This window comes from Haemorhous mexicanus, chromosome 1, assembly GCF_027477595.1.
Source record: "Haemorhous mexicanus isolate bHaeMex1 chromosome 1, bHaeMex1.pri, whole genome shotgun sequence".
Taxonomy (NCBI): domain Eukaryota; kingdom Metazoa; phylum Chordata; class Aves; order Passeriformes; family Fringillidae; genus Haemorhous; species Haemorhous mexicanus.
The window spans coordinates 47,494,359-47,519,785 of record NC_082341.1 but is presented as its reverse complement, the minus strand read 5'-3'; the positions used below and the strand labels follow the sequence as shown (position 1 = coordinate 47,519,785).

Genomic DNA, 25,427 nt, shown 5'->3' with positions numbered 1-25,427 from the left:
CTGGTTTGTTTTTCCCTCAGTACCTTCCTCAACAGACAGCACTGTATCTTGGTTAATAGAGATTGTGGCTCCACTGCATTGGTTGCATTTTTAACAGTTTTGACTATTAGGAAGTGCTTGCATCTAAATGTGCTGTGTTATCTCTGGCAGTAATGCCAGCAGATAGTTGGGGGAGACACTCAGTTGCCACATGTGTTCTTTACAGAGGTATCAGAGACTGAGAACTGGTGAGTTTTATGAGCTCTTCTTCAGAAGAGCATGGCTTTAGGGAGGGCAGGAGGCTGTCACTGCCATGGGAAGGACCTTGGCATTGTACTCAGCAGCTCAAGGATCCCCTACCAATCATCTTTGTTGCAGTGCAGGCCTGAACTTATATCAAGAGCAGTGTTTGCTGGGTATGCTCTATAAGAAAACTAGAATTTTGTGTTCCCTATGAAATATTTACCTGTCTTGGATCCTGTCCTGCTGGTTGTGGAGGTGGCTGCATCACATAGCAATTTTGAGGGGTCAGGTTTACGTATGTGGCAAGAAGGCATTTGCTGTTCTTAAAACTTTTGTGCTTTCACTTCAGAGCTCTTTTGTCTTAAAGAGGATGCTACTTAGCTGAGATTCCTACTGGAATGGCTTACTGCCTTTCCAAAAAGCTCTAAGAGAGGAAGCATTTTCCCCCCTATTTCCTTCTGACAAAAATGGGAACGAAGCTGGAATAGGGCTTTTCACATACACAAGTTCTTCTATCTAATGAACTTAGATGCGCATTATAGATGTTGGAAGGATCTTGTGGTCTTATCATGAACTAAATGCAATAAATTCTTTTCTACCCATTCTACACCTGAGAAAACCTGACACAAGGCAGGTACATGGCTGCTTTCACAAGAACAAATGGTTTATATGGTGCAAGGGAACATTGTGGGGAGTCAGATTTACTATCATTTTAATTCAGTGTAGAATTACTATCATTTTATTCCAACGTGTAGAAAATACATGTCCCAGCTAAATGTTGATTCAGGGCTGAGATACAGCAATGCTGATCAGTACTGGATCAGCACTGAAGATTCTTATTTTTACCTCTATGAAAAATACTGGTAATTGGAGAACACTGCTGTGAATAGGCTATCTCTCCAGTAGCCATCACTTTTGTTGCTTGGTAGGTAATGGCCTGTGAGTTGCAACACCAGCTCTGCTAAGATAATGCTTAGTTTGGCAAAGAGTTATGATGTGCAAAACACATTTGCAGGGCCTTCATGCAGAACAGAGTGTACCAAAAGCCACCAGTCAGTCAGCTTTGGTCTTGTGTTGCTTTGCTAGGTTGTTTATTTATTTATTCATTTAAAGCTCAGGCCTTGCAGTTTGTGTTCCTTTAAATCACTGCAACCCACCAAACCAGGCTCAGCACGATGTGTTCTGAGTCATGGTCCTCCCCCAGAGGAGACGAGACCGAGGAAGCAGAAGCTGTTAAGGAGATCTGAACTGAGCCCCCTGCAGCCGTGGGCGTCGATGGTAGGTGAAATACCAGCAGGTATTACTCCTGCTCCTGCCAGCAGCTAGCGGCAGCAGCGCCTCCCGCCAGCCGCCTCTCCTGCCTCGCTGGCTCACTCCTCCATGGAAAGCAGCCACCCTGCACTCCCTGCCCCTTGCCACGGGGCCCCTGGGCACTCTGCCTGCTTCACAGCTGCCGTGGGGAGCTGCTATTTTCCTCTTTCCCACTATAATAGCATCCTTATGAGGCTTCCCCCAGCCCATCTCACTAATAGGAGGTTGCATGTTTCTGCGTGCGGCTGGCGCGGTGATATTTGGGTTCATTTAGTATGCTCCTGGCAGTGCCTCTGAACTCAAAAAAGGGGGGGAAAAAAAAGGAAGGAAAAAAGCCAGGAAGGTCAGGGAAATCCTAGCCTGTAGCCGGCAGTTGAAGATAAAAGCACCAAGTGGTTTTGTATAGGAGTATTGGTCTTGCTGAATTGGCTGTGTGTTCGTGTGGGGCAATGACTCTGTAGTCATTTGCCTTCTGCTGGGCAGACTTGGGATTGCTCAGAAAATAATGGCCAATCCCAATTTTTCAGTGGAAAGCCAGTGGTAAGGGTAGTCTGTTTAGAGAAAATGGCAGAGACAGCTGACTGTTCTCAACAGCTTTGGACTTGTGACAGAGGGTGTGGGAGTCTCCAAAAGAATCAGGTGTTTAAATATTGGGTGTAGCTTGTCTTACAGAAAACAAAAAAATTTGTGTTGATGCCAGCTTCATCCATGCTTACATCCTTTATGCTAAAAATCAGGCAGAATTTTATTCCAGATGTGTTTCACCCAGTTATTTCCAAGTTAGGCCATCATCACCTTTCCCTCCCTGAATATTTCCTTCCTCTGACTTTACAGCCCCAATAACACCAGCCCTCTCCCACCTCGTGTGCCTTGCCTCTACACAGTGGTTTCCTCTTGCCTCTAGCATATTGTCTCTGTGAACCATTCATACGCAGAAACACAGGTTCCATCATTCCCAACAAGGGAAGGAGGAGTTTTCTCCCCCTTCCTGCCTGACTTCCACTGGGATAAAATGGTAGCAAAGTTTTACAAAAACTTTTGTTGTTGTTGCCTCACATGCCACTCTAATTACTCCACAGAGGCAAAGAATCAGTAGGGGGATTAACCTCCTTATACCTGTAACCTCAGTTCTAGTCTCCTTGTCACCAATATGTGAAGCAAATGCCTGGACACACCATGTCTGTGCACCTGGGCCATGTTCACTCTAGCATGACATCTCCCATTTCTCTTCTTTCTGGACCTGAGCAAACTTACCAAAGCAAATCCTTTGTGTAGTCACATATGAGGCAGTAGGGTTGCAGGATGAGTGTGATGCTCTTTTTTTTTTTTTTTTTTTTTTTTTGGTGACTGCTGCAGTCTGAAGTGCACAGAATCTGAATCTAACCTTTCAAGGGAAAACAAATATCTTGCATTTAATTCTAAATTTATATCCTGCCTAAAAACATAAAGTAAATAATTATAGAGTTGTAGGAAAGAAGGAGTCTGCTGGCTGATTGGAAATGTGGATTAACAATATGGAAAGAGGTGCAGTGATTTGTGACAGCGTGGAAAAAAGTGCAGTGATAGCATTCAAGTTATCAGAGAAAGGATCTTTCATTACTGGAAGATTGTGAGCCTTCATTCACCCATAAGTCACTAGCTGGTTACTAGAAATAGCACTATTTTAAGACATTATTTAGCCTCCTAGGCAGGATCGATGTGTTTCTGTGTATGTCATTGGTAGTTTCAAATCAATAGTGGGAAGTAAACTTGAAGCCAATCTTGTTTTAATCCTTTTGTGAGAAAAAAATCCTTTGGCTCTGATTTAATATGAGTGAAAGGGAGAGAGGGAAAAAATAAACTGAGAATGTGGTATTGACATAGTATTCACTGGAGGAGAAAAATGTGTGATTTTTTTTCAGATGCTTCCTATGCATGTAGTGTGAAGGGGATGGAGCAAAGGGACCAGTTCTGATGGTTACTGATATATGTCTTTAGTTAAGATTTCAGATAACTCTGGATGCCTTTCCCTGTGCTTTTGGAAGTCTATCATATTCCCGAAGCATTGGGTAACCCAAGTAGTTTGTCCCATTCCGAACTTCCTTGGCTAGCAGATCAGTTTTGTAATCACAGAGAGGTGACTGAATGCTTTTGAATTGTTGGTGTTAGTATTAGGTGTCATATAAATCACTGCTCTCTGTCCTGGGGAGTAGTTTATTTTCCACTACTGCATGAAGATCCCAAAAAAGCTTCCCTTTGATCTGTGGGGAGAAAAGATTGTTCCTTTGCAGCAATGAAAAATACAGGTTTCTGAAGCCATAAAACATTCCACTGCAGTTCTTAAAATGAGGTATGGCAAAACAAGTCATCTGTGCATTTTCTTCTTCTAAGAATAGTCTGGTTGAATTGCTTATAGTCTTGGTTACCTGCCACAGATCAGGAGGAAAAATAATATGTGTTGTTCTTATTTATATGACTAGCACAGTAATGATATAACTACCTGAGGCAGAAATCTCATTGGACTGGAATGCAAAAATTTAGAATTTAATGAAGGTTCTAGTCAGTTATTTCAGAACATTTTAAAATGGCAGTGAAAACACTTTTTTTCCTTTCTCTTGGACATACACATTTTGTGTATGTTTGGCAGTTCCAAGCAGATCTCGGTTTGTAATAGTCCTGACAGCACTTATTATGATCTGTCAAGTCAGTAATTTGTGAGCAGCAGATTTACAGAATAGTGTCTCTAGCTAGCATCTCACAAGTTGCAATGTGTTTAACCCCTTCATTGCTTTGTGTATTTCTGTGAATCATGCAGCTATTTTTATTATTGTGGCACACACTGGAATCTTTGATAACAAGGCAATTATCACTAGAAGCAGTTAATAATATGAGATGTGCTAAAAAATTGGTGTTCCTTAGGCAAGTTTGTCAGCTCACTTCTGGGACATGAATATGAAAACAAGGCTTTACCTAAAAATGATTACAGCTTACTTTTGTTGTAAATTATGACGTAAAATAACATGTAGGCTCATTCAGAGGCATAACACATCTGAACAACTGGCTTTCTTCATCATTCCTAGATGTTTAGCCTGATCATTTACTTTAAGTGTAAGGGCATGCAAATAGTGGGACTGAATGAAATAGTCTAACATGAACATACCAAACACTGGGTTTATGCATTCATCAGAAAAGCCTAAATATGCAATTTAGCTTTCTATTTCAAAGAACTGAATCCAAAACCACATTTTCAGTCTTTTATGGTTTTGTTAGGTAGAAATTTTGGAAGTTTCACTTTTCTAATAAAATGCAACACCCAAAAGCAAACAAAGAATAAAGAAAATAAGAAAGTAGCAATGAAAGGGTGAAAGTTACTTATGTCAGTACACAAAGGAAAATGAAAGCAAGCTAGTAGGAAGGGACTTATAAACATGGGAAAGTGAGGTCCAGAAAACCTCACCTTTTTTATATATCAGGTCCAGAAGACAAAAGCTGAAACTTCCAGCTTCCATTTATATTTTATTTTCCTTTGTTCATGTAAGTAACACAATAAATGTGAGGGGATACTTTTAACTAAACAAGAAATTTTACTGTTTGAGTGGTGAGCTAACTTTTGGACTTGCTGAAGGAACAGCAAGTATTGCAAAAGTACTACATAGGTATTAGCAAAGCTTGGCAAAATTGCAGAGCTTTTGCATATAGAGTGTTTGTTTGTTGAACATTTTTCACAGGCAAATCTCCTTCTCTGTGAAAAATGTTCATGGGGAAATTTGGCTGAATCTGCTACTGAAAACAAGCAGAATTCATGGACACACTGGCTGGATTTTCCAGGTCTCTCAGGTTTGGGACAAGGTTAGCAAGGAGGAGAGGTATGCAGTTGAAAGGTAGAGGAGCTGTACTCATATTGCCAGGTGCTTTGTGCTAGCTGGTTTATTTGTTGGTCACTTATATGATGAAGGAACTCCATTTCTGTTGGTATTAAAAATACATGAACTTGATGAACTGGCTCCCCTTCCTTTTTGAAATTAGGCTGGAGGGTCCCTAGAGTTGACTGGAGACAAGGAGAGGGACAACGCAAGCAGGGACAGTGGCAGGCTTGCACCGCCTGCAGTCCCATGTGGCCACGCATACCTCGGACAGGAGGGACCTCAGCACAGTGGTTTCAGCTGGTGAAGGAGCTCTTTCCACTGTAGCTGGCCACACCTTTATTTGGTTTTGTCTCAGCTAAAGGAAATAGGAAGATATGAAGCTGTAATGTTGTTTTCACCATTTTATCCATTTATCAGATGTACCAAGCAATGATTCCAGACCCTTCTGTTGGACTTTTTTCAAAAATTTGCTCTGCTACTTTTCCTGTTTTTCTACCTATTTAAAGAGTCTTTTTTTATTCATCATTAATATGTAGGACTTGGGTTCTTTGATTTTTATGTTTTCCTAGGGGAAAAAAGCTGTCTGATAGAATCCTGTCCTTGTTTTCCTCCTGTAGAACCAGCAGTTTGCCAATATATTAAGTTAATTTTCATTTAGTATATGCCATTTAATGTAATTAAGGGAAGCAGCACCCAAATGTATGTTCCTAATCATGGGTAACTCTCATATTGTTTTTCATTAGAATTTACAAGCATATTATTTGACATGTTAATTATTATGTTAGTATATGACTAAGGATACAAATATCTCCTCATTTCCCCCCTCCCCTCACTTAACATTTTGTTTGAGAAGATCAGTACATTTTGTCTGTGCAAAGTCCTGGCTTAAATGCCACCCACAAATGATTTTGTGCATGTTTTATTTTGCCAAAGGAGGTTGTCAGACATTGGGGGAAATAATATAATATTGTTTGACCTAAGACTTCAATTAACTAACAAGAAAGTTTACAAAAACTGTCATAGTAACTTTGTATATCATTTTACTGGGGCAGAAACATTGTCACACAGCACTTATTTCTTGCTGTGTCTACCTCAAGGCACAAAGCACAAACAGGAAAATAATTTTAATCCTTATTTCTGATGCAAATAGTTTTCTGTAAATGCTTAATGTGAGGAAGAGGTTTCCTGTCTATCAGCCATTCCTGTTTCAGCCCAGTGTTACCCAAGCAAAAGATATTTGACCTGTCTGTTTGGATTAGGATTGTTTTGAATGGAACTCTTGCATTTGTGTGTGGCCTCTGATTTTAGTCCTGAAAGAAGACAGTGAACTTGTTCCACTTTGTCTTTTATCAAAATGAAGAAATTTTGGAGAGTGTTTTCATGTATTTTGATGATGCTTCTAAACCCACTTGCATTTCCAGTTTGTAAAGGACTGCTGTTCACTTCCCTTTCTGCTGCTATTAATTTTGTCCTCAACTTCCTCAGGCCAGTCCTTAAGGAAGATTTCCTTTCAGTCAGCTGCTTCCTGAGCCATATTTTTAGAAAGATATGATTTCCCTCATATTTTATCCTGTGTTTTCCTATTTCTATTTAACTGAACTTCTAATAAAATCTCATTTTTTTCTTTTCCTTTAGCCTTCAGTTTCTATTGAAATACAATGTCTGTCATACCCTCTTTTGTTTTTCTTCAGACTTGACCCCATTTTTATTTATTTTGTTGCAAGCCATCCTCCAGATGCTTTCCTCCTCATGCTGATACTCCCTCCTGGAAGCTTTGTTCCTGCTCTGGTCACTTTTTGATATTTATGACACCCTTCCTACTAGCTTGCTTTCATTTTCCTTTGTATACTCCAGTCTGTTCCCATTCCTTGTAAAAATCATCTTCTTGCCCATTCCTTTAGCCATATTACCCTTCAGTGGAATTTTGTGACAGCTCTTTGTCTTTTTCTCAATTAAGTTCAAGATGATTCTTGCTCCCAGCCAAAGCTTCTGTTACTGGGTTTAACTGAGAAAACAAACAGTAATGTTAAAAGAGAAGTGGGGGCCTCCATGGGTAGCCAGTGGCTCTCCATCACATTCTGTGTATCCAAGGGGAGAATCATCAGTGCAGCTAACAGAGCTCTGGGAGCTTTTGGAAAGTGCCAAGTCAGGCTGTGGCCACAGACCCTTCCTGTCGAGGTGGAGTGGCCCAGGGATGTAATATGATGGAGTTCAGCAATAAGGGGTCCATTTCCTCTGAACATAATTTACAAGGTGCTCACATGCAATAGCACAAAAAAAAAAGCTGGGAATCTCTTGCAGGGAACTCAGCTTTTTTACTTCAGCTTCTTCAGATGGAGGCACTCCTCAGACCCTTTCCTTGTTTTTTCTCAGCCTCCCTCTCACACCCTGTTTCACAGTGCTCATTAGTCTTGTGTTTACGACCCTGATGTTCTTATTCCATCTTTCTCAAAAGAATGTAAATAATCCTCTATCTCCTCTTCCATAGTCTTGAATTAAGAGTAGTCTCAGCCCATCAGTTTCCAGGAACTGTGTGGTTTCAGTCTGTTTTCCCACCTGGGATTCATTAGTCAAAGGAAAATAAAAAGCATAAAAATCAAGTTCTCTGAAATGTAAAACAGTTGTGACCACTCATCTTCAGCCTTTTTTTTCTTTGCTACTTGCCAATCCACTTCCAAGATACTTCTGTATCTTGGAATCCAGTGCAAGGTCAGGCTCTTCAAGTTCTCTTCTCTCTTTTCCTCACCAGAGGGCAGGCAATTATTTGGGACCTGAGGCTCTGAACAAGATTTCACTTTGATGTATTGCTACAGCATCAGGTTTTCTGACTCCTGCTATAAACCTGTTAAACACCTTGTGTGGAACTGCTGTCATATCTCCTATCTCTCAGCACCATCATCACATCTGCTGGGTGTGCTCATTTGTTCTGCAAAATGATAGTCACTGCTGAACTGGATACTGATACTGATCCTGCATGGAAACAGACTGCTCAGCTTGATCAAACCCATTGCATTGTTTCAAGTCTCTTTTCTGCAGACTGAAAAATATCTTGGTTCATACTGGAAATTACAATCACAAGCAAAAAGAAAAGAAGGAAGGGAAGAAAGAAAGAACAGCAAGCCAAAACTGCAGCAGCACAAACTTTTTTTTGCAATGGGTTTTAAATTCTCCAGAAAAATGAAGAGATAAAGTGTATCAGAGCTTATATCTGCTAAATCCTCTGACAGCTGCTTTCTCATCCTGCTTCCTGAAAATGAATCAACTTAATTATTCCTGTGGCTACGTACATCCAGACAGCTTAGAGTTTCCTCTTTATCGCTGGCTACAGTAACTGTCCTTGTGTTCTGGAATAGCTAAGATTGAAAACTGGGGGGTTTTTGTAATTTCAGAGTACACAGACTGTAATAGAAGTAATGGGCTGGAATTTTAGAGTCTCTTGTCAATGGTTAGATTGTGCCAGCACTGAGTTTAAATTTGCTTGTGTAGGAGGGCATGTTTAGATTAATATTCTAAAGTAATGTGGAGTGAATGTTTGGTACAGGCTGTGACTGAGAGACTGGTGTAGTGAATTCACAGACAGCAATATGTGGAGATTGGGTGGGGGGTGGGGGGAATTGCCATTAAATTATCTTCCAAGGACCTTGAAGCCTCTCAGGATGACTCTGCTGAGTACTCTGAAAACATAACCATTGATCTAGTTGTAACAATTTCTCCTTTGGAACAGTCTAAAAAAATGTCTCAAATTACCTGCTGCACACATTAAACATGTAAAGTTTTCATTAAAGGAGTTGACAAGCTGATGGTAAACTGAAGTCATTCCTTCCCCTTCAGAATTAAATTACAACCTCCTTTGTCTGTAAGCACTGTTCATTAGGAGTGATTTGGCTATTTCATTCTACAACCTTGTTTTTGCCTGCCTTGTGGATTTAACTGAAGGAAATCTCTTTGTGACACTGAAATGATAAAGCTGGATCTCAATCACTAAATTGTTTCTGCCTTCATTCTTTAACTTGTATTAACCAAGCTACTTTTTTTTTTTTCAGGAACATTTAGATAGGAAGGAAGCTAAGTATGAATTTTTTACAACCAATTTGCAAAGAGATGTCTTTCCTCCACTTCCCTGTTTGTTGGCTGGATGATTTTTAAATGGTCACATGAAAAAGCTAGTGAATGAGGGCCTGAAACCTCTCACATCTTAGGTTCTTCAAGTCTGGTGGTAGAGAGGAGTCTCCAGATGCAGGGCATTTCAGTGGCTGCTCTTTTATCATGTGCTGCAGCGAGGTGGGGAAATCACACCTTGCAGTACTTGATAATGTTGAGCCAAGTCAGGAAAGCCCTGAACTAAGCACATCATTGTCATGTGGGTTATTTATATCTAAGTCTTGTCTGTGCAGAAGGAAGGTGAACTGTCAAAATTAATAGCAGTAGGTCAGCATTACATGCTGACACACCCAAGCCCCTGAGTCAGCCATCCAAGCAGCAATCAGTGTAACAACTCCCCCAAAATACAAGAGGTACAACTTAGAGGCTTCTCTGATGGCAGTGTTCTTGCTGCTGTCATTGCACATCAAAGGGTGTGCTTAGCCGAGTGAAACGCTGATATTGTGGGGAAATTATGAGAAGGGTTCATCTCCTGTCTGGTGCTCCATAGATCAGAGAATCATGGTGTGATCTGGGGCCTTAAAGATCATCTAGTTCAAGCCCTACCACCATGGACAGGGACACTTTCCACTTAACCAGGTTACTCAAAGTCCTACACCCAGCCTGGCCTTAAACAGTTCCATGTGTTTAAGGCCAGGCTGGGTGTAGGGATGAGGCATCCACAACATCACAGAGCAATCTGTTACTCTCACAGTAAGAATTTTTCTCATACCTAATCCAAACCTACCCTTTTTCAGTGCAAAGCCACTACCACTTGGGTAACATCCCAGATGGGTTGTTGTGAACATCTGGGCCTTCAGGCTGTTCTGGAGGAGGTTTCTGAAAAGATTGATGCTGTGAGTTTGTAGAAGGAATGTATCTGGTGAGTGGAAGGCTCACCAGATACATTCCAGAATGTATTAAATTTCCAGAATCCTGCAGGCTAATGATGGGTGTCTGAGAGGGCTGCCTGGCTTCTCTAGTCAGTACCAAGATCAAGCTTTGCATCAGTATAGGGTAAGTAGAGAGGTTTGTGCTTTCTGTAGCTGCAAGCAAGCTGATGAAAAAAGATCAGTGAGAAATTTGCTGTAGAGTTTGGCCCTGATAAACCACTCCTTTTGGTATTAACAACTTCTCACTCTTTTAATTTTGACCCCTTGTTGTAGAGTCCAAGTTCAGACCTCTGCTCCATCCAGGAAGAACTGACTTTAGTTGCACAGGGAAAAGTTGTCATGGCAAGAAAGAGAGAGGAGAGGGGGTAAATATTGGAAAGCCAAAGTAGTCAGAATATGGTATGACAAAGATGAGGTCACATAAGCAGAACACATAACAAACTAGACTAAAACAGCTTGAGGAAAAACATGTCATGGCAGGATACTAGCTGTAGAAATATGTTAAATGGATACACAATCTGGGGAATAAAGTTCTATGTGTTTCATTGGAAAAAAGAAATTGTTGTTCTCTTCCTACTATCTTTCTCTTCTTGTCTTCAGTGAATTTACCTCTCTTAGTTGCAACACAGAGCTTGGATTCTCTTACCCATACAAGGGGCCGTCAGATAAAAAGTGCATGATTTAAAGTAAATGCATCCTCTGAAACACTCATTTCTCAGTAAGAGTAGCAAAGCACAATGTAATTAAAACAACTGTCTACAGTGTCTATGTGCAATCACATTGAGTGGAGAATACATTTAATTTCATGGTAAGGTCAGATACATGAGGAGGAAAGGTTGATGCTGCCTCTCAGAGAGCAGTAATCAAAGGCTGGCAACTGAGCATTGGAAATTGAACAGATTAGAAGTCCTTGGCAGTGATTCCCTAATGCTCAGGAGACTCACTACAAGCAGCAGCTTTGACACTTTGGCCAGCTAGTTAAACAGTGTTGGCTATAAACATTACAAGGCAAGAGATCGTCCCCTTACGTGCTGGCCCAGGGGCATACACTTCCTGCCTTCTCCCGCAGGGGCAAGGGCAGCCTCTAGACCAAGGGGCTCTTTCATGATACCCCATGAATGACCTTCCACACAACAGCAGAGAAGAGGAATTTTCACTGTTTCATGTTAACTCTGAAAATGAATTACAGAAAAGGGTGTTGCGAATAAGCCTAATAGAGCTCCAAATCTGCTGAATTTGAATCTCCTTTTCAGAGTTTAGCCAAGAATGAGAGCTACTTCATGTGAATGGCTTAGAGATCAGACTGGAAAGATCCTCATGTATGCAATTCCCTAAAAATACAGTATTTATTAATTTGTTTGTCCATTTGTTTTATGAGAAAAAGTGCTTGGAAGAGACAGCTTCCCTATTGTGAGTCCCTGAATTTAGGAAGCTAAATCTACATGTAAGCAACAAAAAATCTGATCTCTATAGAAATTTGAACAAACTCATGAAACTGAAATTACATGCATGCATAAGTGATTGCAGCATTATATTTATATTTAAAAATAATTAGCAGTGATAGGTAGTCATTGTCAAGAAGGCAGAAAGAGGAAGACAGAACATATTTTTAAGCATCCAACTTGGCACTAGAATTATCTGTTTCACTCTTTCCAGCTGTTCCTTTGAGGATGTTTCCTTTGTGGACACGTTCTTCATTACATAAGCCCTTTTAGTTGTTAAACCAAGACCCAGTGAAATCAGTAGAATTATGCCACTCACCTTGTTGGCCAGGATCCATCAACATTCAGGTTGTTTGGGGTTTACAGCGGTTTGCCATTTCTGAGGTGTGATAGCATCTTTCCTACTTGGACTGGTGTGGACTAGTGAGTGCACTGCAAATGCAGGCATGGAGGTGTTAATTCCTCTGAGCAGTCAGGTGCCAGTCAGGAGTTCATCTTTCAATAGGGAAGTACTATTTCTCACTGGCAGACCAGCTAAGTAATTCTTCAGTTCTTTAGTTGCTTACTTTCACCTGCTGAAAAAGTTAAAATAAGTGCTTAGATCTCATTTGAGAAAGAAGGTGCATCTCAGGAAGCAAAAATAGAAAACAGTGCAGGCAATGAGTTAGAAGATTGAGGCAACATATGTGAAACAATTAAATATTTATATGCAAATAGAAGGGTTTGGAATTATTGGGGAACCTCTGAGGGGCTGAATTTCTGTTTTAAGATGCATGGTGAAGATGAAAGAATAGAAGAAAATTACCAGCACCGTAAAAGTTTGCCTTCTGTTTGTGTACCTGTTGATTTCTGTCATTACCATTTTGGTACTGGCAGCTGTAACCATTTCCTTCTGGTTTTTAGCTTTTGCATTTGGGTGAGATGAACCCTTCTGAGTATGAAAAATTCTTCTTTCATCAAATTTAAGCACATCGTCAGATAAATATTTTGAAGTGTGTAACTTGCACCATCCCCAAGGAAATTCGTCTATGGTTATGAAGAGAGAGAGAGAGTAATCTCTCATATGTATTTATCTGAACTAGATCCAAGCAATTCTCCTTAGTTAACTGTGTCTCAGCAGTTTTGTCCTGAAAAAATAAATTATTATGCAGAATAGATGGTTGTTGCCTAGCCATCCCTCATTCTCATTTTTTTGGTTTGCATTGTTTATGCCATTTATTCAAAAGCAATCCTGCAATATACTTGGCAAAGTGATCTCTCTCTTTCCCGGACTAACAGTCTCTTTCAGTGAGTTCTCTTTCCTTCACTGTGTATGGCCACAACGTGCCTGCAGTGTGAGGCTCTCACAGAATCTCAGAGGGGTTGAGGTTTGTTTAACCTCTGAAAATCGTCTGGTCAGCCTTCCCTCAAGGAGGGTCACGCAGAGCCATTTGCCTAGGACCATGTCCAGACAGTTTTTAGCATGTCCAAGGATGGTGACGCCATCACCTCCCTGGGAAAACTGTGCAAGTGCTTGGTCAGCCTCACTGTGAAAACATGTTTCCTGTTGTTCAAAGGGGTTTAAAGAGTGTTTAAAGTGTTTCCTGTGTTCCAGTGTGTGCCCATTGCCTCTGGGACTAAGGGATAAAGGGAAGCAATGGGCCAGTTAGCATCTCCCCACCACCCTCAAAAAAAAACCCAGTTTTGCCACAGAGTAGATGAGCTTTTGATGTAGGCTGTGATGCCCTGTCAGAAGTTGGCTTATTTGCTGGTTATGTTCCTGAAAAATTGTCTAAGAGACAACATAGGCTAATCATGTTCTGTACCTAGAAACCTTAGTGTGACCCATAATAAAATTTGAAACAAATACACAGAAAGTGTTAACACAGCTTCTTTTTCTTTCCTTGTTAACTGCAGGTAATGCAGGTAGTGAAAGAACAGATAATGAGAGCACTCACTACCAAGCCTAGCTCCCTGGATCAATTCAAGAGCAAACTTCAGAATCTCAGTTACACAGAAATACTGAAAATACGCCAGTCTGAAAGAATGAACCAGGAAGATTTCCAGTCTCGTCCAATCCTGTAAGTATTGCCTTCTCTCCCCACTTGTTTTTTCATGGAAGGATTAACAAGGGAGGATGACATTTGTGAGCTCTTCTGGGGAATCCCAAGGAGAAAAGCTGTCCAGGGATCTGTGCTCAAAAGCAGTAGTGAGGCATCTGCTTAAACTACATGTTTTCTTCTGCTGGGAATCATAACTTTTTCCTTGAGTTCAGTGAAACCAGATTTGGCAAATCCCAGCAGGATTTCACTTGGCTTATTTATATGAAATAGTGCTTTGACATTTCCTAGCTCTGCATGATTGTGAGCCTGATTTTGGTGCTAGTAGCGTCTTTCAAAATGAAGTCGAACTAATCAAACACCACTACTTTGTCTTCTGTTCAAGGCCTCTCTGAGTAAGACAGGGAAAAGCCCAGAAGAGGAGCCAATACACACTAACTTTCCAAAAGAGTTGTCCTTGTATATACCATCATTATAAATTGGTGTTAATGACAAGCATTCATTTACTTATTTGTAAAGAGAACATTCTGGCAGCTAGCCAGTCCTTTGCTTGTTGTTTACTGCAAAGTATGGAAGGCTAATATTGCCTCCATAGCTCCTTCTCATTTCTCAGAATACTCTTTGTTCTGTTATATGAGGAGAGGAGGCTGCACTTGGCTCTGGACTAGGTCTGGGCTTGTGGCTGAACTGATGGCACAGGACAGATGCAGACTCTGTGCTGTGCAAATGTTGTACTGAGAATAGCAGGAACCTTTTGATATCAGCTGAGAAACGGTGAGGACTCCAGAAGCATCAGCTGAAATGTCATGAAATCCTGACTGTTGCAAGTGGAATAGCTCATGATACTCTAAATCTTCTTTTCCAAGGCAAAAGTATAGAAATGGATTTTTACCAGAGTATTCCAGGATTCAGAAGCAGGCTATTAATTTGGATTTGTTTCTAAAGGATACAGATATCTAAGTACAAGCTCTGGGGACACATTCCTCCAGGGGCAGCAGGGCAACAGTGGAAGTGTAAGCAAAATAGAATTACAAACTAAATTTTAACCATACCAGTGTGGATTAAAGGGGGACTGCTTCTTTTATGTTTACAGTGTGTTAGAAGATGCAACCTAATGCCCAGTTAGAACTGATGTCAGTCGTAGTAATGCATCAATTAAAAATCTACAAATGTTACAGTTAGTTTTGTATTGTTACACTGCTCAGAAAGCCTGTGCAAATACCTGCAAAATTTAGCAGTTCCAAGCTGCTCAGAACTGCAAAGCTCATCACCAAAGCCTCTCATCTTCCCTGCTTTCCTTCTGACTCAACAGTTTAAGTATGATACAGGTCAATTATTTATATTCTCTTACACCATCATCCAGCATTGAAAGACTTGACAATGCTCTGTGCAAGATCTTCATTGACAGTGCCACTCTGGCTGGTTGCTGCCACAGTGCAGACTCTCCTTCCCCATCACGGAGCAAGTGAAACAGCCAACAGAAATAGTTAAAAGCAACTGAAGTGTTACCAGAGAATCATTTCAAGTTCAGGATACAGGCTAAGCCTAAGGGCTATAAAGGCTAAGTAAACCAATAAGGTGTTTAAGCAATCACAACTGCATTTGCATTTTGATTACATCCATGATCACTTGTTCTTGACTGTGAAAAGAAACAGTCCTTTCATTTTGTGCTTTGATTTGATTCCCTGTACTGAACTCTGTCAAATTGCATAGATGGCGCAGCTGATAGAAGTACAGAATCATGGCCCCATTGTAGGGAAAGAGAGTGAGTGAAAAGAGCAATCGTGGCTGTACTGTATATTTTAAAGCCCTGCAGATATGCTAAAAGAGATTGTGCACAATGGTGCCTGTAACATCAGCAGACCTTGTTTAATTCTGCTTGAGAATATGGCAATCAGGGAATGGCTTTTCCTGCCTTGAACATGATAGAAGTCTTTCTATTCATTGTATGAAGCACTGTGGTTTTAAGCATTCAAGCTGTTGGATAAGAGAAGCTTCAGTGAAGTTGAGTTTGAATGTAAACTGGAATGTGTTGCCTTAGATCTTCATAACTACAACAACCTTGTTTTGCAAGGATTAGTTGTTTCTTTTATATGAGCATTGTTGTATCATGTGAAGTAAAGCTTTATCAATATATACTTTTGATTAGGAAAAATAGAAAGTCCTTCAGAATAGATTCAGGGATTTGGTATAGTTATTGGTCATCCAAACTGCCATTCCATAATGAAATGTTAAAGTATCCCGGTTTCATTTTGAATGGCTGTAGAAAAAGTTGGCTTGAAATCCTGTGGATCTATAGAGGACCAAAGATCTCCTTGACAAATTAAATGGCAACACTGATGGGTTAATTCTAGATAAAAATTTGGCATGCAATTAGGGACTTGCTGGTTGAAGGAGAGTTAATAGCAACTAGGGAGCCATTACTAAGTAACATCTGTGTGAAAATCAGCAACACACAGGGAAAGAGAGGAAGGTGTCTGGATGCTTTTCAGCTTTTTATCCTACGTATTTCTCTGCAATGTTAGAAAGAGTCACTACTGCTTTTAATGCATGATCAGGAGAGGGAGCATAGCTAGATGCCAGAAAGATAAAAGGACATAACACATGAAATCGGTTGTGGGATTACTCTCCCATTGCACTGTAATAATTTAAATGTCTGTAGTATGACCCATCCTGGAAAGAAAACCACTAACAAGTGAGTCTTAACTATATGCTGAAAAGGTAAAAGCTGGAGACAGTTTAACTGGTGCTGAAGAAGAATTTGTCAAATGTGAAAAACTTGAAAATAATTTCTAATGATTTTCAGATATTTTAAAAACAAGTAACTGCTGTTAGTGTTTCTTCCAGTGTTAAGACCAGTGAGATCACAAAATTAGCAATCATATATATTAATGTGTGCTTCCCTCCACCCCTCTGTCTCACCAGCACACAAACGTTTTACATTCTTATGGGCCAGAAAGACAGTAGGAAACTACTGGCAGTTTTTAAAGTCACTGTATCCTTAGACTTAAGTCTGTTCTCTCTCTTCACAAAGCACAAACTGTTAAGCAAATGTCATCTGAGGGACAATAAATAAATATTCACAAAATGTATTTGCATTTATGATCTTCCTTTAGCTGATTGTTCCTGATGGGTTTTAAAATTAGGCAGGAGGACATGTTTCTTGCACAAAGATTTCTTCCTAACCCTCCTGTCTTTAGACACTGATCATGAGGAACAGAACTTTTTTGCATTCAGATGGCTTTCAAAAGGAAATAGAGTTGGTTTGATTGTTCTGACCCATTTCTGTCACCTCAAAATGGTGCAACAGAAACCTTGACAGTGAGGAGCACTGAGTGGCAGGATCACCTTGCAAAAATGATTCTGGAGTCATGATGTCAGCAAAATGGCTGAGAACCATACAAGTCAGAGTAACCATGTGTTGACATGAGCTGCTGAGGACATTAAGTGCAGTAAGTCACCATGGCAAGGGCACAATGGTCTTACGGGCTTTCACTACGTCAAGAGTTACTAGAGACTTTTTCTGCATGGAAAAATGAGTTGTCTCCATAACCTCTGTGTGATCAAGTTCAAGGACCATCAAACAGAAGAAAGTAGCACATTGAGCTTCATGACTGAGAGAGCAAAAATATATGTGTGCAGTGGGCCTCCAGAACATAACCAAAGGTCCCTTCTTTCTTACCTCCCCTTTTCCCATGCAAAGTCTGCCTTAGGCACTGAAGTATTTTAAAGAGGATTACCTGTTTCATTTTGGATTGGTTGAAAAGTCCTTCTCTTCCTCTGGTTTGTTAAGGGCAGGTGGGGCATTAGAGGCCAAAAGACAGAATGTCTGAGCAAAGTTCAGATGTTAATGTGCTGGGTGACCCATTCATTTTTGATTTTTTGGCAGTGTCTTACAAATACAATGTTATGTTATCTATCAAACTGATGTTTATATCAGTCTTGAATGTTTGAAATTAGTCCAGCTGGAAATATAGTCAGCAGCCTGAACTGCTGAGTAATCCACACTTGTGTTTTAACACTGTTATCCTCAGCCCCTGCTGTCAGGTTTTACCTGAGGAGTAGAGAAGCTCACAAGCTCAGTAAAGGCAAGACATTTATTCAAGCACAAAATTATTTTAATCACAGTATTTAACTATTCAACATATTTATATCTTAGATCCCAATGAGAAAACAGCAGTGTTTGAAAATTCAAGTCCTAAAGGACTAATAACACATTTCCAAAAGATGGCCTGTTTCTATAGTTACAATGTTTCCTTGGGGTTTTGACCAGCTAGATTTTCACAGCTTGTAAATATGCAGTGGGTTATGCATCCAATCATTTTGTCAACACCTAGGGGAAAGAGGGCATTTTATTTTAAAGGCCTGATCTTTGTAGCAGAGGATTGGCAGTGATTTCAGTGGGGGTATGGCAGATCAAAGGCATAGGATCCAAATGAGTGTGGAAATCAGCAGAGAATGGGCTTCCTAAGTTTTCAAGGAGAGAAAATTTTTTTGTTGTCTCTATGGGATACCACAGCTTAGCTTCCTTTTGATGATGATTGCTGGAACATACTGCCAGACAGAATGATTTCTGGTATTACCCAATTTGCACAGCAATGCAAAATTATGATTCTGACAAACTTCATATTTTATAAATCTTCTACATGTTCAGTTATTTCTTTTTAATCTTACTAGGCTTGCTGTCGAGTTGATGTTTAAACCTGTCTTTTATGTATTCTTAATGAATCTAAGTGAGGATATAACTGATGAATTCAGACATCTGTGTATCCATGTGATGGTGTATGAAATTAAACTTTAAATATTATGTGCATATGTTTTCTGCCTCGTTCTTGACATGTTGAACTCATATCAAAGGAAGATGGAGAGAAAAATGGGTTTTCTGAAGGATATAAAAGATTATTTCTAGATGTATTGTAGGTCTCTACACTCCTGTGCAAAGATGAAGTTGGATCCTTGGGTGTTTCCTAATCATGAGTTAGTCTTCCACAAATTCTGATAATAATAAAGTAACCAAAATATTTGAAATTAAGAACAAGAATATAGCACTGATTATTAGTTTTGCTCATTGGCATTGCTCCCTACTTTTTATTGTTGTTTCAAAGTGTTCTAGCCTTCTTGTGTTGCCCTAAATAATAGTGCTAGAGAAGTATACCAGCATAGGATCATGCAACAGAAGGTGACAGACCCTAAAATAAGCTTCACAGGGCTCCTATGATGAAAGAGCATTATTTGCTGTGGAAAAATGTTTTTGATGCATTATAGCAAGTGTTATTTTTAGAATGAGGAAAGTAATATAAAAACAAGCAACTTGCCTGAGTCATACATTGATGTTGTAACAGGGAGATGTCTACAACAAAGATATCCTGACTCCCATTCTTTGTTAAAAGGAAAAGGGTTTTTTTTCTGGGGCAGACTAGATTCTGACCTGGGCTTGTCTCTGACTGATGTCCTCTTCAAACGCCTTGCAGAAACATCTTGTGAGACTCTGTTTCAGAGGAAGGAGGATGGTCTTTGACTTAAATTTACAAGTGCCTACTTTCTCTTCCAAGGGAACTAAAGGAGAAGATTCAGCCAGAGATCTTAGAACTGATCAAGCAGCAACGTCTCAATCGACTTGTGGAGGGCACCTGCTTTAGGAAACTCAACAGTCGACGTCGACAAGGTACAGCTCAGACTCCCTAGTCTGGCTTTATATTGTCACTTTGGTCTGTAAGTTGAGCTGAGGAATACTGTTTTCATTGGCAGGATCCTTGGCTGTAGTGCTGTCTTGACTACTTTTACTAGGAGGCATCTGAAAGCATCTCCAAGTTCAGAATTTTCAGAATTTCCTGTTTCCCTGAAACTGGTTTCAGCCTTATCACACAGGTGATCTGGAACAAGTTCAGCCTTTGACAAAATCTCAAGCAGCAGTGTCACATTCTGAAATTAGTATTTTCATTTCTGCCTGAATGTCCAGACTTCTTGTTCGTCTCAAAACAATGTCTTTGCAAGCACATGAAACTTGAATTTTAATCTCCCAGTCTTTGATCACCTTTATGTATGCAAAAGGGTGCGTTCTGCGCCCCTCCCTCTACTACTGTCTGTCCTTTGTTTTAGTCTTACATTGCCATATAATTTTATTATGGTGTTTAAACATGCCTTTTGAAAGCACTTATATCAGTAATTCGTGCACCTTCATATGAATACTTGATTGATATGAGAAGATTATTTTCCCAATTCTAGAAGTCCTTGCTCATTCTATACAATAAAACTCCCTATGATTCTTTTCCCTTCAGAGATGCACGTTTCTTTCTCCAGATAATGTAATGGGGACATAGTATAAATTCAGGAGATTAATTAGAAGTCGTATCCAAAATTTCTCTTTAAATCCCTCATTTTGTGAGGATTCAGATTACTGTTTGTTTTTGTAAATACAGAGCAAATTAGAAAGTTACAAAACCTAAGAGTAAGAACTGACAAAGATCAATATTTGAGACCTTCAGATTAATTGGGGAAAAAGTGCATTCTTCACAGAGAGAAGCTTTCAGATCCCTGCAATGCCTCCTTCTTTAGAAACAAGGAAGCAAATTTCCTTAATGTAGGTTATTTGTAACCTCTCTGTCAGACATACAAACACCTCTGAAGCCCATTGCACACAGATGGTCGATATTCCACTGTGAGTTTCTGGACAGACTGGATAGAGAAGCATGATACATGTTTTTCCTTCATCAGTGTACTCATGGAGTGAAAGTAGGTAAAGTGTAGTTTGTCTGGCTACCAGTAGTGAGGGTTTTTTATTTTATTCCTCTAACACCCTAATCCAAATGACTCAAATTCAAGGGAAGGAGCAGGATTTGTAGCAAATATTCTTCTTTTGGCTGATCTCCAAGAGGACGATAGACTGTTTATTTTATCTTAAATTGTTGTTAGTTCATGATTTATAGGATCAAGAGCCTTAGGGAGTATAAATTCATTCAACCTATAAGAGTACAGTTGAAGCTAAAAAAATTTTTTTTTTTTTTTGAAAATCAATGTAATCTTCTCATCCTCAGTTTAGAGGGTTGTTTCCTATCGTGCCTTGGAGTGAATTCTATAGGTCGTGAGATTAATTGCTTTGATGTCATATTTATACAGGGCCAAAAATAATTCATGATTCTTTGGAAACAAATAAAACACGTAAATGTGCCTCAAAGAACATTATCTTCACTGAAATAGATTGTTTTTCACAGATGGAAGCCCATTTAGGAGGTCATGTTTCCACATGCCCTTGAGAGTCGTGTATGCTTTATGATAGCCTTCCTGTATTCCCTGAAACAGAAGGGTAAAATACCATTGTGAGGGGGGCAGTAGACACAAAACCATTTAGAGGATGATGATGTATGAGGCCACCAGGATTAAATTCAGTATGGCAAACTCTGTCCTGGGGAGCCAGCATTGGCAGCTGGGCAAGGAAGGGGATTGTCCTGCTCTGCTCTGCACTGGGGCAGCCTCACCTTGAGCTCTGGATGCTGTTTGGGGCACCACAATATAAAAAAGATATTAAGCTGTTAGAATGCATCAAAGGAGGGCAACAAAGATGGTGAAGGGCCTTGAAGTGAAGCCATATGGGGAATGGCTGAGGTCACTTGGTCTGTTCAGTCTGGAGGAGACTGAGGGGAGACCTCATTGCAGTCTTTAACTTCCTAAAGAGGATAAGAGGATGGGCAGACACTGACTGATCTCTTCTCTGTGATGCCCAGTGACAGGACCTGAGGGAATGGCATGAAGCTGAGTTCAGAGCAGCTTTCAGTTGGATATTAGAAAAAGGTTTTTCACCTGGAGTGTGATCAGGCACTGGAACAGGCTCCCCAGGGAAGTAGTTCAAGAAGCATTGGGACAGTACTCTCAGGCACACAGTTGGGACATTTGGAGATGGTCTTGTGCAGGACCAGGATTTGGTCACCATGATCTTTGTGGATCTCTTCCAACCTCTCAGCATACTCTGTGATTCTGTGACCTAACACAGTGTGATTTAATGAAGCACACTTGGCTTGTAAGCCATTCAATTGGGATCCTTTTTTAGGTATTACAGTGCCTGGCACAGTCCAAATAGCAAATACTGGCAGATCACAGGGAGTGGAAGAAGCTCCCTTGAAATCAGCATTTATCCTTCAGGGTCTCCTGTTCCCCAAAGCAGCACAAACTGTAAAACCAGCGCTGTTGTGATGTCAAGAATTAAAAGATGAAGTAAAATGAGTGGAGGATCCGAGGTTTAGCTAGTGATGCTAAACGTTATGACAGTCAATCTTTCAGATAATTCTTCTGAATGTCCAGATAAAAATAGTAGAAGTCCCAGGTTCTGAGTGTGTCTTCTGTTAGCTTTGTACCACATCCCCATCTTCTGCCTCACAACCCTCCTCCCTGTACAGGTGCCCAGTGCTACCTCAGGGAGTTCAGTAGTCCTTGTCACCTGCCTAGTGCTCCAACTGAATCCACTTGTTATGGTGCGTTACCAAGGCTCTAAAAGGGCCATGGTCCATCCAGGTTGGATGGAACTGAAACAGAAATGAGTACTGCTCTGAGGCACCACAATTTGCTTGTTATGTGGCAATCTATGTGTAAGAGTAGCATGATCAGGTAGGTGTTATGCTAAAGTATGTATATGCTTTTTTTGCCTTTCCTATGATTATTTTCTTCCATTAAGACAATCCTGGAACAAATGTCACGAATCCACAGATTGTACAAGAGGAACCTGAACGTGCCCTACACAGAAGCTGAAAGCATTAAATTGCCCATTTAAAGATAATTAACAGGCCTTAGCCCATGATAAAGACTCCAGAGCAAACTTCTATTAAGATTGTTGTTTGAACATGTGGTAGGACACACATGGTTAGTCACAGTAAGTTGAAAAAATTGACTTACAAAAAAATGAGAAGGGAGTTTACAGCCTCTTATGGCCTTTTGAGAAGAGATTAAACACTTTCATATGTACTTAGCATTGGAAAGCCTCCAATCCAGCAGGTGATTCTCTGGGGGGATGCTGAAGATTAAGCCATGAGGTATCTATATTCAGATCTCTGCTTTTTGTGTTTCAGCACAGGATTATCATAGCAGGATCTCTCTGTAGCTGAAATTCAGAAATATCATTGTTGTCCCAGCAGGATCCTTGGCACTTCCAAAAAATACATGGCCTTTCCCTTGCAAGGTTTTCATAGGAGAACTGCAGCAGTAACTCCTGGGTTTTTGTTAAGTATCTTAATCATTTGGAAATGAAACAGCAAAATCTAACCTATCCTTCTGATCACTGTTCAACAGCAGATCATCATGCTCTGCAAATCCCCACTTTGTTCCTGGGCCATGAACATCTGCTGAAAGATAGATCTCTTCAGCTTTCTCCTTCCTTAGAGAATTCCTAAAAGAAAAGGGAGAAGAGTAAAGCAAAAACCTGCCAAGCACTCTACACCCCCAGTAGTTATTATTTTCAGTAGAGCTAAGTAGCAGATAAAGGCATTTTATTGAGGATAATAGATACTTCTAATGCTGTCATCCAGTACATTTGTAGTATATGTTGCTGGGTGCACTCTTGAAAATAAATTCCCTTTTTACTTTTACAAAGATTGTAGAGAAATTGCATGTATTGAAGTGGTTTTGCAAACAACATGAGGTTTCTCAAACAGTAATTTTTGGAAGCAAGGGAAACCCTGGTGATACACACCATTAGATTAAAAACACAAGGTGCCATGGAAGTAACCTGGAAAGAGAAACCTTAACTTGAAACAAAAAATCAAGTGAAGACAGGTTCTCCATCTCTTACTAGGATAATAACTCACAGTTTGGAACAACACACACTTTGACTTTTTTCTGCCAAGCTCTTTTCTACTGTTACTTTGTCCTATTCTCCATGGTCCTACAAAAACCCTAATATTCTGTGAGTACATATCTCACTGAGAGGGGCCAGTTAACCAAATATGCCTTCAACAATGCCACGGGTCAATTATTTGCCTGTTACTTGGAAAGCTTCCTGTCTTGACCTAGGCAGTTATGACAAGTTGGAGTGAAAATGTCAATACAATTTTAATAGAGACAGAAGAACGAAAGAGAGAAAATATGCATGCCTACATGCATATATAGATATAAAATTTACACAAATACATTTTTTCACAGATGTATTTAAAAGCAGGTTTCTCTTGCTAAATCTGTGAGGGTGCTTTTCTTTGAACAAAAATCTAGTAACCTTGATCGTATCTTGGGAAAAAAATACATATTCTCAGACTTCTGTTCATGCATATCTGAGCTATTTTCTCCCCAGACTCTAACAATAGAGCACTTCTATACTAACCACAGCAGTCCTTTACCTGGAATAGTATTGTTAGAGGCATATGAGTCATTGGCCATTAATGCACTTGGAAGCACACTGTGGGAATGGCCAGGCACTCTGTAGCCCATCAGCAAAATGTTCTGTGCTCTGCTATTTTTTCACAATTTTGAATATTACTTTTGTAGCCAAATTGCAGTTGATTTTGTAATTTGGGATTTTTTTTTAACCTCATCTATAATCTTCAAAAATATGCTGTGATATATTTAAGCCCCTGGCTTCTCTAGCAAATACCTGAAAAATCAGAACAATTTGCTTGAAAATTTTTCAGGTTAAAAACCAGAATGAATAATTCTGTTTCCCAAAAAAGAATTTCTAGCACCCTAATGTGATTGCATCAGTGGTCAGTGAGCTGAAAGACATAAGGAGTTGCTGGGAAGTGTAAATAATGCAGTGTCTGGATACAAAACAGGCCACAGAAGGGACCTAGTCTTTGGGGAAAATTCTTAAGCCTGGGCCTAAAACCAAAACAAACCCCATTTCTTCCTGAACTCACAGTTGCCCTGTTCCAGCTGGGCACATGCACATGGATCTGCCAGATGTAGAGTACAGGGACTAATAGGGAAGGTCTATCCTAACTTGAAACCTTTTGTAACACTTCAGCTCTGCAGACTTTGGTTTAAGAGTTTTGGAGGGTTTGGATAGTAGTTTTTCTTTGTTTTATAGACACCACTTTTGAGTCATAGAAAAGAAGGAGATTTTTCTTCTGCTTATTTTTTCTTCGGCCTTTTTTTTTTTTTCCAAAGTAAATCCTGGCTACTTCCAAAGTAAATGCTGTGCTGTTCTACAATTCAGACCTCTTCACTCTTTTTCTCAGTGGAAACAATTTCATATAAATTTTGTTTTGACTGCAGGATCATTCTATACCCTACTTTTCCAATATAGTTGTGTTCAGCACTTGCACTACAGTAAAATAGCTGCATCCAGTTTCAAACTGTTCCCCTCCAAGGCACTGAAATCTCATGTGAGTAGGATATTTCCTGATACACTGTTTGTAGCATCATGTACAGCTGAAGCAAAAGCCGGGATGGGTAAGGCTGAGGTGGCTGTAGAAGCAAGGGTCCCTTCTCCTAGCAACATGCTATCACCCTCCTCAGCCTGGCTCGTGCAGGCATTTAGTGGCTGTGGTTGAGGAAACCTTGTTAATTCCATTTGTAGCTTTTATTTAAGGGCTTTCCCCTTGACAGCAAGGCTGTGGC

At 40.0% G+C, this 25,427-nt stretch overlaps 1 protein-coding gene across 7 annotated transcripts in view; it reads left to right on the top strand.

Annotated features, from left to right (window-relative positions):
* ELMO1 (engulfment and cell motility 1) overlaps nt 1-25,427 on the top strand; it is a 303,565-nt gene that overhangs the window by 261,003 nt on the left and 17,135 nt on the right. For all 7 annotated transcript variants that reach the window (XM_059848786.1, XM_059848795.1, XM_059848803.1 and 4 more), the window contains 2 exons: nt 13,750-13,913; nt 19,445-19,557. In XM_059848786.1, coding sequence (XP_059704769.1) covers nt 13,750-13,913; nt 19,445-19,557 — 277 coding nt within the window. The remainder of the gene's footprint in view (nt 1-13,749; nt 13,914-19,444; nt 19,558-25,427) is intronic.